The sequence below is a fragment of the Zalophus californianus genome, chromosome 4, assembly GCF_009762305.2.
Source record: "Zalophus californianus isolate mZalCal1 chromosome 4, mZalCal1.pri.v2, whole genome shotgun sequence".
Classification (NCBI taxonomy): Eukaryota; Metazoa; Chordata; class Mammalia; order Carnivora; family Otariidae; genus Zalophus; species Zalophus californianus.
In genome coordinates, this window is record NC_045598.1 from 55,611,091 (window position 1) to 55,627,370 (window position 16,280).

Genomic DNA, 16,280 nt, shown 5'->3' on the forward strand with positions numbered 1-16,280 from the left:
TACATGCAAGTGGCATAGAGGTGCTTCGAACACAACACATGGAAAAGCCAGTGAAACACTGCTGCTTGCCCCCAACCTTTCTGATGTCCCGTTCTTCAGGGAGTGACACCACCATTGTCCCAGTTACTGAGGCATCCTTTTGCCTCATCCCTGCTCCTGATTCCTTAGACCAAGTGCTATCCAATAGAAATCTGAACCGTATATATGATTAAAAATTCTTCTAGTAGCGGGGCGCCTGGGTGGCTCAGTCGGTTAAGCGGCTGCCTTCGGCTCAGGTCATGATCCCAGAGTCCTGCCGTCGGGCTCCCTGCTCGGTGGGGAGCCTGCTTTTCCCTCTCCCTCTGCCTGCCTCTCTGCCTACTTGTGCTCTCCCTCTGTCAAATAAATAAATAAAATCTTTAAAAAAAAATTCTTCTAGTAGCCACATGAAAAAAAAAGAGAAAAAAGTGAAATATTTTATTTAGATATGACCAAAATTGAAATGTAATCAATGTAAAAAATTGAGATGTTTTGCTTTTTTTGGTACTAAATATTCAAAAGCTCAGTGTGCATTTTTACATGGATAGCCCATCCTGATTTGGCCTAGCCACATTTCAAGTGTTCATGAGTCACAGTGGCTGCCTCATGGGGCAGTGCAACCTTAGACCCTGGCACTTTTCCAAATTCTCTTGCTCCCTACACGTTGACAAACCCTCCATTTTTATTTCCCCCCATTCTCTCTGCTTCCATTGTATCTCCGTCGTGGCTCCCAGCAACCTCAAGTTAGGGCCACTGTATCAGCCTCACCACAGGACTCCTGCCTCTAACCTTCCTTTCTCCAGTCTCATCTATCCTGACCACTAGATGCTGAGATACAGTGCCACTGTCCACTTATTTCCCCCTGTCGCAAAAAAGGATTCCCCAGGACCCCAGGAAAAGTCCAAGGGCTCAGCTTTGCAATCCAGATCCTCTCTAACATTTCTGCCACCGTAATAAAAATCCTCATTATAAAGGCACTTGCTACTACAGAGAGCTTGCCGTATGCCAGACGCCAGGCTATGGGCCAATCCCTGTCAATACATTATCCTACCGAATTCTCACCATGACCCCGCGAGATGGGTCCTCTTCTCATCGCTGTTTTACGAAGGAAGGAACTGAACCACAGAGAAGTGAAGTCTGTGCCTCGTGTCAGCCAGCAAGCTGCTTGGGTGGGATGTGAGCCCAGCTGGTCTGACTGCAGAGGCCAGGCCCAGAAGCTTTCCCGTGACGCTGCTGTAGCTCCAGGGGACGACTGTGAGCCCACTCTCTGTTTTGTTGTGGGCTGTGTTTACAAGTCCTCTTGAGAGTGTCGGTCTGTGCAAGTTCTCCGCCTGTTTCTCTTGGCCTGTTTAAATTCTCTCTTCTTTTAGCCTCAGTTCATCTTTTTATCTCTTCCAGAAAGGTCTCTCTACTTTTGCTTGCAGTGATTTATTCCCTTTATGAGTTCCGGCTCCATGCGTCAAGCTCGGGGGTTCAAGGGCCCTGAAGGGGCGGCCCAGGCACGAGGGGGCAGGCAGCAGCTGTGGGTGTACTGGTGTTACCTCTTTCTGATGTGCAGATGTATAGCTACTATCAAGCTCTCAAAAGGGCAACACATTTATTTCGGTGCCAATGGTATGTCAATTCATGCTTACTGTTATGTAACTGATTTTGTATGTATGAATATTGTCTCCCCACTAAACTGTGAGGGCTTTAGCTCCATAATAACAGTATCCCAGTAACATCTATTCATTGCTTCCTGTGTGCCAGGCACTGTATCAAATACTCTACACCGTTACTCATTTACCATTATCCGTGACTGTAGGAGGTCAGATTTATCATACCTATCAAGACTGAAGCTCAGGACGGTTAAATAATTTGCTCAAGATCAGATAGCTAGTAAGTGGTGGAGACAGGATTAGAACCCAGATCTCTCCTTTAGAGCCACACCCTTAGCTAGGCAGGTGAGTTAGCCCATGCCATCTTCTCTCTCCTATTGACTAATTCAGAGAATGGGGCTTCAATAAACACTTGGCTAAGATTAAGACACGAGATGTAGCAACCAACACATCAATCAGTGAACCTATCACCCTGGGGTGTTTGTGTCGGGTGTTTGTTTTCTTAGAAATAGGATACACCCTGCTGCTCCTTCCCACAAGTATCCCGCAAAATACTGACTGTTCCAAGCCAAAGGTTACCCACCTGTTTGGTTCCCTTCACAACTCTGAGAAGCCTGGGTGGAGTCCCTGGGACTCCAATGCACTTGACTGGGTCAGTTGCCGGCACTGTGAACATTCAACTCCGGCACGGGCTGGCCACCTGTGCAGCACCCAGATTCTGAGGGCAATGATGCTTTGCACCCCCATACTGGGCCCCAAACAGTCAGTGAAGTTGGGCCATGGGGAGCAGCTCTGTGATGGTCACCTGCAGAGGTGCAGGACCCGGCCCCTTCTGCTTATGCCAGGCCAGGACCCCGCAGAGATGTGTTCACAATCAACAAGGAGTACAACCTTTAGAAACAAGTTTTACTCTCTCCCTCACAAACAAGTCTGGTTGAGAAATGATTTGCTCCTATCTGCATGGCTGGCTTAAAGATAGCTGGAGATCTCATCTGTTTATCCATGAGTGAAAGAATAAATACATGGATGAATTCTATAGTTATTTAATATCCAACACAAGAGGCGACAGGTACAGAGTGATTTTTCTGTGCCAGGCACCGTTATGGGCTTTATTTAAAATTATTTTACTTATTCTGAAAAAGAAATGACTCCTGTTTCATTAGTTTTTAAGTTTTAAAAGAACATGTAGATCTAGGAAAAATTTTAAACAGATTTACCCAAAGGGTAGACAACAAAAACTCGCTGTCCTTCTACACTAGACTTCCCGAGGTGATCCCTGTTATCAGTTTCTCAGGTTTCCTTCGAAGACATCCCCTGCATATACAAGCATGATTATTTACATATCTTAAAAAGTTTACATGTCTTAAAAAAATACAAATGCGAGAAAGTTTGATGCACGGCTCTGTCTTCTGTTTTTTATTTTAACACTCTAATCTGGAGATCATGGCGAAGGTGGTATTAGTAACCCACTTTCCCAATGAGGAAACCAAAGCTCTCTGGGATGCCCAGTGCCTAAGGGAACCCTGGTGTCCCTAACCATCACTGTACACTGCAGCCGCCTACAGGCCCTGTATGGGGAGCTTGCTGGGGCTGGAAAGAGGAAGTGGGAATGATCAGAGAAGCAGAAGACAAAACTTCTGCCTTAAAAGGGCTCATTGTTTTGGGCGGCAAACGATGCTCTATGAAGTGAGAATGATTTCCAAACAACAGAAGAACATATCCAAGACACAGTTCCATGGCGCCCCGAGGTGCTAAGCATTTGCAGAGAGAAGCAGTCTCCAGAGCAGGGAGTGGCCCCACGGGGGAAGTCCCGCGGACTGGTGAGTCTCCACACCAGCAGACAGCAACCTCATCCCTGGGAGTCCTTTCCATCAGCCTTCCCGGACCCGTTACCACCTGCCCTAGCCGAGCAGGGAGGGAGGTGGTCTGCAAGGGGGTCCCTTGCCCGGGATGTTCTCCACAACATAGCTGTCCTACCCTCATTCCTGGTTTGCTGACAAAGCAGAAGAACGGAGATATTTTGGGTTCTGGTCATAAAGACCTAGCATCTGATCCACTTTAAGCGGAGGGCATGCTTTCTGATACCGCTAAGCAGACAGGCGTTCACCCACTTGCCTGCAGTCCACTCCGACAGACAACCCAAACACCTACTGGGAGGGTTGAAAGTGAGGCAACAGGCAAATGCCGCTGCATCCGTTTCTGCTCAGGAGGCAACCAGGCAGTCGTTTTTCTTGCTTTGAAGGTGTCAGCTGCTTGGAGGCACGGGAGGAGTGGAGTCGAGAGAGAAGACGAAGAGAAGACTGGGAAGAGTGAGCATCTCGCCGACACCCACAGTCCCGGCCGGGGCTGCGCCGGGTAACAGACACGGCGTGCGGGCTACCAGACTGGGGGTTAAAAGGCTCAGGACGCCAAGAGGATGGAGAAGTCTTGAAAAATACGGAATAAAAGGCCAATAAACCCTGAGAGATGTAGGCCTAAGGAGCCTGGGGAGAGGACGGTCAGCGGGGACTTGGGCGAGCAGAGAGGTGCGTGAAGGATACATTTCTTAAATGAATCGATCCTTGAAGGGCAGGAACTGGGTAGGTGGTGGCGAAGGAGTGGGGAGAATTTCAGAATGGATATCGATGGAGTACAGAGTGGGTTAAAGCTACCTCTGTTATGTGAATATGGGAGCCCCCAAAGGTTTCTGGGCTTTCTGAGCAGAAGCGACAGGCATAGGGAGCATTATCAGAAAAAGAACTGAACGACCTTATGTCAGATGGACTAGAACTGGGAGAGAGAGAAAGACAAAATGGACTATTTCCATGGAAGGTCTAGGGGCATGCAATAGGGTAAAGAGCCCAGGCTTTGGGTGTCCCTTAGTGTTGCGTGATGTTGAATCAATGACTGAGCCTCACTGAACTCCTAGGTTCTCTGTAAAATGGGGTACCACGAGTGCCTGCCTCGCAGGACTGTAACGATTAAACAGAATCCTACAGAATAGAGCCTCGCACATGGAAACCACCCAGTGGTATCTACCACCACCATCATCATCATCCTCATCATCATCACCATTACCGGGACTTCATCAAACAGAGGAAGGTAACTGGAATGTCAAGAAAGAGCTGGATACAAGAGTAGGAAATGGAAGAACAATCAGGACTTCATTCTTGGGGGCCAAATGGGGACTGACAGCCCAGAGGCGGTGGTTTAGCACTAGACTTGCAGGGAGTGCCTGAGGAAAAGAGCAGCATGCATCCGGGGTCTTCCTCACATGGGCAGGGACAAGAAGGGCAGATTCAAAGGTGCAGGGAGGGGGAGCTGGGGAAGCTGCCAGGACAGGGGCCACCAGACAGCTAGCAAGAGAGAGGGATGTCGGGGAGGGAGGGCAGACGTTAATGCTATAGAGACAGGCTTGGCTAAAAATACATTATACCCAGAAAACACACTACAAGAATATACACTAAAATGTAGCTACTGCTAGGTGGAGAGAAGTGGGGACCTTTAGTGTTGTTTTTGTGCACTCCTGCAGCGCATACGTTTTTATTTTTTGGTCTCACCAGCTAACACTTCTATTGCATGTCGTATGCTTGCCACTGTTCTGAGAGCTTTACAGATACTAACTCAATCCTCAAAACAATGCTCTGAGGTGGTTACTATTGCTTTTCCCAATTCAGGATGCAATGCGGATCCAGAGTCCATGCTCTCAACCACATGTGATGTTTTTACGATGAAAAAAATAAATGAATGAATCCCAGCATGTGTTATTCAGAAAACCAGGAGGAGGGGCAAGTTATCAGTCACTTTATGGGGGCACAGGAAGGAGAGAGCGACCATAGCCCATGGGACTGGGGATGACGAAGGGGTTCCAGGGCTCCCCCGGGTGAGGTTGCCACAGCACAAAAGGAATGGAGGTCCAGTGATAAGAGGCGCCAGAGCGAACTATTAATTCAGGAACTTGGGCGGTGAGCGTGGGGGGCTATTTTGAGAAGTAGCAGTGTGCTGAAGACAAGGACCTCGATGCGAACTTTGAGGGGTGGGAGGATTGTTTCAAAAGACAGCTGTCATCTGGGTGTTTTCAAAAGCAGAGGAGGAGCGCTGAGCAACCAAGGAGAGTGTGAAGACACCAGCGTGGTAAACTGAGGGCCGGAGAGCACGGAGTCAGTTCGGAGCTCCGGGATGAGAAAGGGAGGCCAGGAAGACACAGGAGGAAAAGCAGGGGAGCAGGCACCCAGCAGCTCAGGCCAGGTGAGGGACAAAGGGCCACCAACCAGAAGTGCACACAAACAACGCGGGCCAATCTCTCAGGCATCGTGCTGAGCAAAGGAAGTCAGACACAGAAGCATGCACGTGCTGTGCGCTGTCTGATTCCACGTGCAGGAAGTTCAAGGCCAAACACGTCTCTGGTGATAGAAACTAGATGAGTGGAGAGGGGGGAGAGGAGATGGATGAAGCAGGACGGGCCATGAGTCAGGGGCTGACTACTGAAGTCGGGTGACAGGTACATAGGATGCCTTCTTTCTTGTAGATGTCAGAAAATTTCAAGAATTAGAAGTTAAAAGTAAAACCCTCTGATCCTAAATACTTCATGGTCTAGAACATGATAATAATTAACACTATAAGACGAGCTCTGTCATTAAAGAATGGAAGATAGGTTAATTATTATCTACCATTTCCTCCTCCAGATCATGATATAGCAAGTATGTCCAATGTCCACAGCACAGAGGAAGTACCTGCCTTTTGAGGAGGCACAGATAGGATGAAAGCAGCCATAATCCGGGCCCTGTGCCCATTTTATACAGCGCTCAGATCCCGGGTCCCAGATGCCAAAGTTCAACCTGCCAGGAAGCACTGCTCCCTGCATTCACCCTCAGAACACAAAAGCCTGTGGTCCACATACCCATAACCATTATGCTAAAAGACATCATAGGATACTTAATTTTCCTTTCTTCTTTCATCTCGCCTTCTCCCATTAACTACAGCAGGAAACATGTCCTACCTCCTTTCAAATATGTCCTGACTTGATAACTGCTTGGAGGAAAAGCAACATCTATGAAATTCCTAGGGTGACCAGCAAGATGAACATTCTGTGCTGGCCCTCACAGTTCAAAGTACTTGTTGTTTTGTATGCAGGTTCCTGGAAACATCAAAAATAGAAATACCACACGACCCAGTAATTCCACTACTGGGTATTTACCCAAAGAAAACACAAACACTAATGCACCCCTATGTTTTCTGCAGCATTATTTACAATAGCTGAGATACAGAAGCAACCTAGATGCCCAGAGAAGATGGATGGATAAAGATGCTGTATACACATACAATGGGATATTACTCAGCCACAAAAAGAGAATGAAATCTTACCACGTGCAACAAGATGAATGGACCTAGAGGGTAGTCTGGTAAGTGAAAGAAGTCACTGGCCTTGGCAGAAAGTGACAGCTTTGTCATTTTTCCTCTTCATAATTCAGGAAACAAAAGGGACAATATATTCCTGGGGCTGGGCACACAGCAGGGACTCAAGAAATACTTTACCAATGAAATGATGACACGAGGATCCCTGGCAGTATCTTAGGTGAGTGGTAAGGGCCCGAACCCAATGTATATGAACGTCGGAATTTCTGACAAACGGGATCATGTCACATTACGAAAGGATTCCTTCAGATAATACTTTCCCAGATGCATTATCTACTGGACCAAGAGGCTAAGTCAGAGAAACTCATTGTTTAGCTCGGATTCTAATTAAATTATCAATCAGGAACCCTACGAAACATCTTGAAGTTATACCACTCTACACAACTGCTTCTGTGTCTTGAGCACAGTTCTACTTGGTTTCCAAAATACAGTACTCCTGTGTATACTGTCCTCCTTCCCGTACTTAGGAAAGGGAGGGTGGTACAGACTTTGGTTTTAAAAGCTTCAAAAGCCGCTCCTTCTCTGGCCTCTGGCCTTGGTACACTTTTCCTCTTAAGGATGGATACAGCAAAGTAAAATTCTGCCGTTGCTTGCCCTGGAAAGAAAGAAGTACCCCCAGAGGCCTCCACTGCTTACATCTGCCTGTGCAGGTTGGGTGCTTAAAGGGGGGGAGGGGGCCGCTTCCCAGGGGTAATTCATCTCAAGAGTGGCCTTGGGCATAACGTACACTTTCAAGCAAATCCTAATAGTTCATATGGCAATATTAATACTTTTTATTTATTCACGTATTTAACTGTAAAGTTACTTAAACTTTTCTAACGCTTAATGGATTTAGGGATTAAACTCCTGAGAGAGATCACAGGAGATCAGCATGTAGTTGTCTGTGGCCAAATACGAGTTTCAGAAGGTTAAGTTGATACTAGCAAAGGTTTGTCCCTGGGATATTTTCCGAAGTGCGTGAGATTCTCCGGAACACTTTTAGGCACAGTGTGAGTCAAAATAAATGGCACGTGTTTATATTACATGTAGAAATTACGAGACTGATTTTAGTGGACTGAGTAAACAAACGCATCCAAGTCCTACCAACAGCCATTACCTGTCAGTGGCAACACTTATAAATGGACAGACTCTGTGATCACATGACCACCAGAGGCCCGTGCCTTCCCTTACAAATGAAAACCACCCTGAGCTGAATTCTGGGGAAACACCCTTACATGTCACATGCAGATGTCGCCACACGTTTGTCGATCATTTCTGCCCTTCCCCAGTGTTGAATCTGATAATTCTATTTCTAATGTGGTAAGCCTGATACAATAATAATGCTATTAAAAGATGGCAATTTATAAAGTGCTTCCTCCTATACCATCTACATTAGACAGGGTTCAAGTACTGAATTATATTTTAATTTCTCTTTATTGAGAACCTCTTGAATTGAGCCTGCAAATTTATTCAATCAGTAAGTAAGCTATTTTTGCAGATAATTGGAAAAACACTGGAATCCTTCTGCCTCATGAGACTCCTGTTTCTTAGTAGCCTGTCAGGTGCTTCCCCTCTTCATATGCAGTGTATTTTCACTTGTAACAATTGCACATGCTTCTTAAATGGAGGAAAGTATTGGTTTTTCCTCTCTTAAATATAACCCAGTTAATGACATTTTCTTAGAAGCAGATTATACCTGTACTTAAGAGGTAATGTGGAGCAGAGACCACAAAGTGACTAGAAGCCGGATTCCTAATAGGGCTGCCTTTCAGACTCCCCTGGGCATCTCTTTCTTTCTTTCTTTCTTTTTTTTTTTAAGATTTTATTTATTTATTTGAGAGAGAGAGAATGAGAGAGAGAACACGAGAGGGGGGAGGGTCAGAGGGAGAAGCAGACTTTCCGCCGAGCAGGGAGCCCCATGTGGGACTCGATCCTGGGACTCCAGGATCATGACATGAGCCGAAGGCAGTCGCTTAACCAACTGAGCCACCCAGGCGCTCTTTCAATGTACCCACATCCCAACCTCACTCCCAAACCTCCTGAATTAAGAGTATCAGGGGTAGGTCCTGGCCAAAGTGCATTCTGAGAAAGCTCCGGGTGATTTGGATCTGCACTCTGGAGAAAGGGCCACAGGACTTGAACATTAGCAGGGCTATTCAGGTACAACACCTGGGTCTCCCTGACTGCTCTGCCTGAATTAAGCTAGTGGTCTTGGACAGGTCACTTCCTCCTCCTGGGCCTTGGCTTCCACATCCTTAAAAAAGGGGAACAATAGAAGTGCTCTGTGCTTCTTCTTTGCATATTAATTTATTTTTTTTAATTTTTTAATTTGAATGTAGTTCACACACAATGTTACATTAGTTGCTGGTGTATAACATATGGATTCAACTTCTCTGTATGTTATGCTCTACTCACAAGTGTAGCTACCCTCTGTCCCCATACAGCACTGTTACAGTATCAGCAACCACATTCCCTATGCTGTGCCTTTTATTCTCACGTGAGTTCTTTGTTCTGTATCTGGAAGCCTGTATCTCCCACTCCCCTTCACCCCTTTTGCTCCTCCTCCAATGCCCTCCCCTCTGGCAACCATCAGTTTGTTGTCTGTATTATAGGTCTGATAGTTCTTCAGAACTACTCAGACCACTGGTTTAAGCTCTTAGTATTTATATGGGTGAATAATGACCAGGGCAGGGACAGCATGAGCCACCAGCGTGAACCGGCTAGGTGACAGTAACTGCTGCATCCAGTGCTCTGGGAGAATCATGCATGTGGTGGGAGGAGGGTCAGGACATAGCTGCTCCCGAAGCCCCCCCAAAGACATTACCATTGGGGAACCGGCCATTTGCAAACCAAGTGGGTCTGAAAGCTGGCAAGCATACGGAAGAGAAAATAGTGTCTACGGTCGTTGAAAAGTAAAGCCATGCCCACAAATACAGTAAGCTCGCTTTTAGCCAGAATGTTCTGGGAAAGGGTATCAGAGTAAACTCAAATTTCTGGTTGAGTTACCATGTGCAAGGGCACACTGTCGCCAGTTTTCAGAGATAACAGCACAATACATACACAGCCCTGAACATAACTGATGGTTAAGAAGGCACTTCTGTGAAATTTCATGATTCTAGATAAAGCTGAAGAACTCTTTGAACAAGTCCATTTCTTTTGGCGCTGACCCTGCTGGACAGGTCCCACCCTCCTGACTCTGTACAGTCTTCTCCTAGGGGCGTCTTCATGTCCCTGATTGTCCTCTGTCTCCCGGGCTGACATCTTCCCCTGTCTGAGTCCTCCAAGCTCAGCTGTCCTTGAAGATTCTGCCTGAGTGCCTGTTTTTACTCTCTCCAATCTCCGTTGCATCTGCTCTCGAGGGCCAGCACAGGCTCTGACACGTCTATGTGGCCCGGGACCCCCATCCCGACAGCCTGCCTGTTCCTCAAACTTACCAGAGGTTGGACTCCCCGCTCTTTGACACAGGAGGCCCTTCTCTGGATTTGGCTTGTCAATCTCCCTGCGAATAGAACAGCCTTTATTCCAGTTATCTAGACTCAAGACTTTAGTTCTGAGACCATCCCCTTGTTCCTTGACATCCGAAGAGGGGACCAGTCCCTACAGGTTCTATTTCCTGATCCACATTTCCCTCCCTGGTGGCTCTGCCACTGACCTTCCAGTCAGGCTGTCCCCCGATGTGTGCTAGGAGATGACACTTGCCGTTCTTGGTTGCCCTGAGTTCTCTCCCAACAGCTGTCCACCTGTCAGATGGCTGGTGGTGGGCCAGTAATCCTAGATAATGGCAAAAGCTAATCAACAGATAGGAGCTCTCGGCTCCGTTGGAGGGTGGTTGGGAATGAACAGCCCAGTGCAATACCCGGGAGCCTTCCCCTCTCTCTCCCCTGTCGCAGCCCCTAAAAGGCAGACTCTAAAGAGTCCCAAGGCTCCTCGAAACACAGTATGAGACCACTGCTCTGAGCCATCAAAAATACTCGGGCCAGACAAATCTTCTGAAATTCAGCTCTAGTCACATGATGCTCCTCAAAAACCATCAACCGGTTGGTGGGGATGGAAACTATGGCCGTATTCACTTGGGCAGAACAGTTAACACATGGCCGTTCTAGTCCTGGGTGAATACCAACAGAAATGTGTTCACCGAAAGACATACATTAAGATGTTCAGAGGGACACCATTCCTAACAGCCCCCAAATGGAAACTGCTTAAATGACCAAAACAGGAGAATAACTCACTCAATGGAAACTCCACAGCAAATGACAAAGAACAAGCTTCAAATACATGCAGCAGTATGGATGAATCTCACACACATAATGTTGAGTGAAAGCCAGATTCATAAAAGAATAAAAAGAAGTACACACCACAGGAGTCCAGTAAGTACAAAAATGGGGGAAACTAATCTATGCTGTTAGGCGTCAGGCTAGAGGCTACTTTTGAAGGGGAAGGTAGCAAAGGGGGCAGTAGGGGGCTTTTCCAACTGCTGGCTCCATGTATGTGTTTAGCCTGTGGGTGGGGGGGAACTTGTGATCTGGGTAAGTAGCTGCACAAAACCACTGACTGCCCCCAATTAACTTGAACCAAACGCAACTTCCACTGTGGCTCAGAAGCCCATTACAATTTGGCTCTAACCCACCTTTCCGGTCTTTTCGCAACTCTTTTTCTTTTTCCCCCCTCTCTGTGAAATACTGTGGGTATTTACATTTTCTGAGGAAAGGGTCCACAACATTGATCAAAGGGGCCACGTGATCCAAAAGCGGAAAAGACAAATCCTCCTCCTGCAGCAACCCAAATGATCTCTGAAACTGAACTCTGTGACTCGCTTTGTTATTTTGAGAAAGCCCCGACCCCTCCCAGCTTCCCCTGCGAGATCCCACCCCTGCTTGCAGGTCAAGTCAGGTTACCTCCACTACCAAGTCTCTGATCATCCTCCACCCCAAAACTCCCCCCTCCCTCTCTCCCACAACTGTTTATCAGGGTCTGCTCTGACCCTTCAGTGAGCACCAAGCGTTTACAAATAAACAAAACCTCAAGGAGCTTTAGATCCAGGAGAGGGAAAACAGATGTATCCGCAAATAACTTCAAGCAGAAAGAAGCATCGGAAGAGAGAGAGACAGAGAGAGAGAGAGAGAGAGAGAGAGAGGTCGGCCGATGGGGAGTTCAGGATACACAGTGATTCCTTGTGGCTGGGGGAAATCTGGGCAGGCTTTGTGGAGGAGGTGACACAGCTTTGCACCTCTGGAGTTGGAAGGGGAGGGCATTCTCAACAGAGGGGCAAAGACTAGTGTCATAAAAGCTCTGGTGCTGTGCAGGCCAGATCAGGTGGTGAGTCTAGAGCAGAGACATTACGGAGCTATGAGATGGGGTCAGAAGATTGGCTGCCAGGCTCTGAAGTCTGAATTTGGACGCTGCAGGCAACGGAGAGCCACTGAAAAATTCTGAGCAGGGAACGATATGATCAGAGATGTGCCTTCTAGTTACGTCAGACAGATGGAGATGGTCTGCTCCTCCTCTAAGGGTCTAAAACTCATTGTTCTGCCTCCGTGGCACTGAACGGCCTCTGGCTCTGTTAACGCGGTTACCTGCGTGCTTCGTTTCTGTGCTCCCCACCACCACCGGACTCAAGCTAATGCAAGACAAAACTGGTTTTAGTGGTAGCATACTGTCTTACACACAGTAGCACCCAATAAATACTTACTTAACAAATTAATATGCATGTCTCCCTAAAACGGTTTTTGAATGAATGAGGAAAGAAAGTGGGGTTAAATGGGAAAGAAAACCAGCCACACACAGGGCATAACACAAATGAGCTGGACAGCTCAGGTGCTCCATTCAACCTTAAGATTCCAGGTCTACGCCTACATGTTCACCATTCTGAATGACGGACATCTGCAGGAAAGCTCTACAATCATAAAGGGTATTCCCACCCTGTGTTCTTAAATAGACGTGGACTATCGCTGGGGGGCCCTCAGCATGAAAGGGACTATTCTATCATCAAAGTCTGGTTTGAGCTCAGCACCCAGACCGTGGAACCTGGGAGTCCAGCCTCACCCTGGGCCCTGTTTCCTGACATCGGTGGCATCTGGGAAGGTGTGGGAAAGAAGCTTGTTTGACTTCTCAGGTCCCTGGGTTTCTTTATCTATCAAGAGGGGATTTCTGGGACAGCAAATACTCTGAATGCTGCAAAGAAAGGGGCTCTGCCTCCAAATCAAAAGAGAAAGAGATATCACCCCCAGCACGGAGGGTCCCCGGGCACAGTGCTGCTCATAATAAAGGCCACCAGGCGGCTTTTCTTTGCACATCACCACCTTTTTTACCTTTTGAAGCTCTTCCAATTGTTATCACATCTCTCAACCACCCTGTCATTAAATTCTCTGTCCAGTGTCAGTGTATGAGAAAATGGAGGGAAAGGAAATCTGAGGACTTGCCCATGGCCCCTGGGACTTGAGAACCCCAGGCACTGGGGCTCCTGATTCTCAGACAGCCCCCCCGCCCCAATTCCGTCCCAGGCTCTCTGACCATTTTCCACCTGGGTGGGGCTCCAGGGTTTGGGGGAGTAGCTTCCACAGGGAGCGAGGACTCCACAGAGGTGCCCCAGTGCCGGCCCTCCTGGCAGGGGTGCCCACATCTGTGGGAGCTTGCGGTGCGTCCCTCCAGCTGGTCAGGTCCTGGGTGATGAAAGGGCCTTATCATGGCCCAGGACTGAACTCTGGAGGATCTGAGCAGCTTGTGTGGCTTCCCCAGGGAAGGTGGGGGGAAGGAAAAGCAAAACTCAGCAGCACCGTCTGCAACTGCACAGGCTGGGAAGCCACATGCTGCAGAGGGTGCACTGCTCTGTGACTGGAATTGGCCCATTTTCTGGTCTGGTCTGGGTTTCCTTCCTTCTTATTGCAAAGCCTCCCAGCCAGTTAGACGACACCCACAATTAGCCACCACTACTCAGTCTCGCCCTATTTGTGGAACTAGCTTGGGTATTTGCCTTTTATTATGTTCTTCCCCTTTTAAATAACAAAATGAATACGTTGAAACATTCAAACTATATGCACGAGAACAGAATGAAAAGTTAAAACTCTTTCCTTCTAATTTCATTCCCAAGAGGTACCCACTGTGCATAGTCTTTTTCTTTCCTTGCACACCTTCCTCTGGCCTTCACACATATCCTACACACATACATACAGTTCTGTAAACTACTTTTTTTCACTCAACAATAAATATATTATGAGCAACCAGCCTTGCTCATACGGAGGGGTTGGGACATTTTCCCTAATTTTCTCGATCTGAGACACCTAAAATTTACAGAGAGAACACAAAGGGCAACATAAATATATAGGACTTTTTAAAAAATTAGTCATTTCTGCAATTGCTCTCCTCCCCCCATGGACTGCTCCCTAATCACCCTGGGAGTCACTGCAGGACCAACCTCAGAACACGCTGGAGAGGGGAAGCCCTAGACCCCACTGAGTGATATCTGTCTGCTGCAGGACGTTCTAAGAGGTAGCCCAGGCACCGGCGCCCAGAGGCTGAGTCTACAGAATTTTGAGACTCCTCACCCACATCCACTCCGCTTGGAGGGGCTCTTCTGGTTAGCTGCCGGTCACAGGAGGAGTGGCAAATTCAGTGAAAGTGCAATGCTTTGCAACTGTTTCCCCTTCTGGAGACCCAGGGGTCAACGGTTTGCAAGGGCAGCTGTCTTGTTTAAATGGGGAACTGGAGTTCCTTTCTCACCTGCCCAGGACCACCCACAAGCATGTGGCTAAGCCAGATAGCGGTCCTCCATCCCAGGAAGAGTGCCTGCCAACCCTGACTCAAAGGCTGAGGGACCCAAGCCCCCGTCTGAGCTGCTATCTGGGCCAACCAGATGGTGAGGGACAGAGAGAATCCGGGGCAGCTAGAGAGCACCATGGGGAAGAGTCGGTCCCTGCCCTTGAGTCCCAGGATCTGTAGAGAGAAAGAGGGAGGTGGGAGGGCGTGCCTCTGTGATGTGTTTTCTGAACATGGTGAAACAGCATTTTGGTTGTGGTCAGACCCCACAGGTAGCATATGTTTTGATTCATTCTGCTACATTTAGAACAGCGAGTACTTCTCTCCCTGCACAACACTCTTCTGGTCCTGTAGAGGCACCGACTGAGTGTTCACAGTTCTCCCTGGGTGCGGGAGAGTGCTATTATATTTCCCTGTAGGACAAGAGGGGAAAAGTGAGGCAGAGGAAGCTAAATAATTTACCTAGGTAGTAGCAGACACGGGATCTGAATGCTTACCCCTTAGGCCTTCCTACGCTAGTGTGACGTTTCTCAAAATATGTTTACGACTTAATAGGCATATATGGAAATAAGGTTCCAAGTCCCATGTATTTTGGAAAGCCCTCGTTGGAACAAAGATAAGCAGCCTTCTTTCATGCAAAACTCCTAAAATGCATTTATGATTTGCAAAAGGCATATGGTTTGCAGCATTTCTCCCAATTATGTGAACATAGAAATGTTTTCCTAGGAACATCTCATGAGATCAGTGTGTTCTGCTGACCACACTTGGAATAAATGCTGGCAAAGGGAGTGGTGGGAACAGAGCTTAAGTTCTGGCTCTTGCCATTTAACTAACTTTGCGACTCTAGAAATGGCTTAACCTGAGCCTCAGTTTTCTCATTTGCAAAATGGGAATAATAGCAGTTTATACACTTCATGGAGCCGCTGGGAGGATTAAGTGCATGAGCAAAGTTCTTAAAATGGTGCTCGGCTCAAAGCAGTCAATAAATGGGAGCTATGAAAATGATGATCAAGAATACTGACTAATTTAAGAACAAGGGAATTACAAAAATCCTATTAAAAGAAGCAGAGACTCCCCAGAAATATTATCCTTCTGAATGATGTTCACCAACAACAGTTCCTCCTGACAGAAAGACTTGAAAAATGTTTGCACAAAGGAAAATCCTAAAACGCCATAGATTGCCTTACCATTCCAAGGGAAGGAGAAACAAGGGAAAATGTTTTCAAAAAGTCGTTCAGAGAGCAAGTTTCCTTGGCAAAGAGGTTCTCTGACACTGTAACAGACGCAGACCAAGGACACCAGCCAATTCCCTGAGCACGAAAGCAAGCTGAGACATCCTTCACCAGCAGCAGAGCCAAGTGCTGGACCCACTACATCAGGGGAAAGCAGGGACATGCACACTTTCGCGGGGCGGGGGGATCGAGTCTCGTAACTGAACTGAAAACGGCTTGGCACCCACAGGATGTCTTCCTGTTCCCGTCTCACGGAGTGACTCATGCATCTGCCATTTCGCTTGTAGCCACTGTGGGAGAACTCTGT

At 47.5% G+C, this 16,280-nt stretch overlaps 1 protein-coding gene across 10 annotated transcripts in view; it reads right to left on the reverse strand.

Moving 5' to 3' along the window:
* Positions 1-16,280, reverse strand: part of GNG12 (G protein subunit gamma 12) — a 124,300-nt gene that overhangs the window by 13,850 nt on the left and 94,170 nt on the right. For 2 of the 10 annotated variants that reach the window (XR_003523094.1, XM_027611785.1), the window contains exon 3: positions 10,424-10,488. The exons of the other annotated variants lie outside the window; for them this stretch is intronic. Coding sequence is in view for 1 of the 2 variants with exons in the window: in XM_027611785.1 (XP_027467586.1) it covers positions 10,424-10,488 (65 nt within the window). In the remaining variant the exon portion in view is untranslated. The remainder of the gene's footprint in view (positions 1-10,423; positions 10,489-16,280) is intronic. 10 annotated transcript variants of the gene reach the window in all.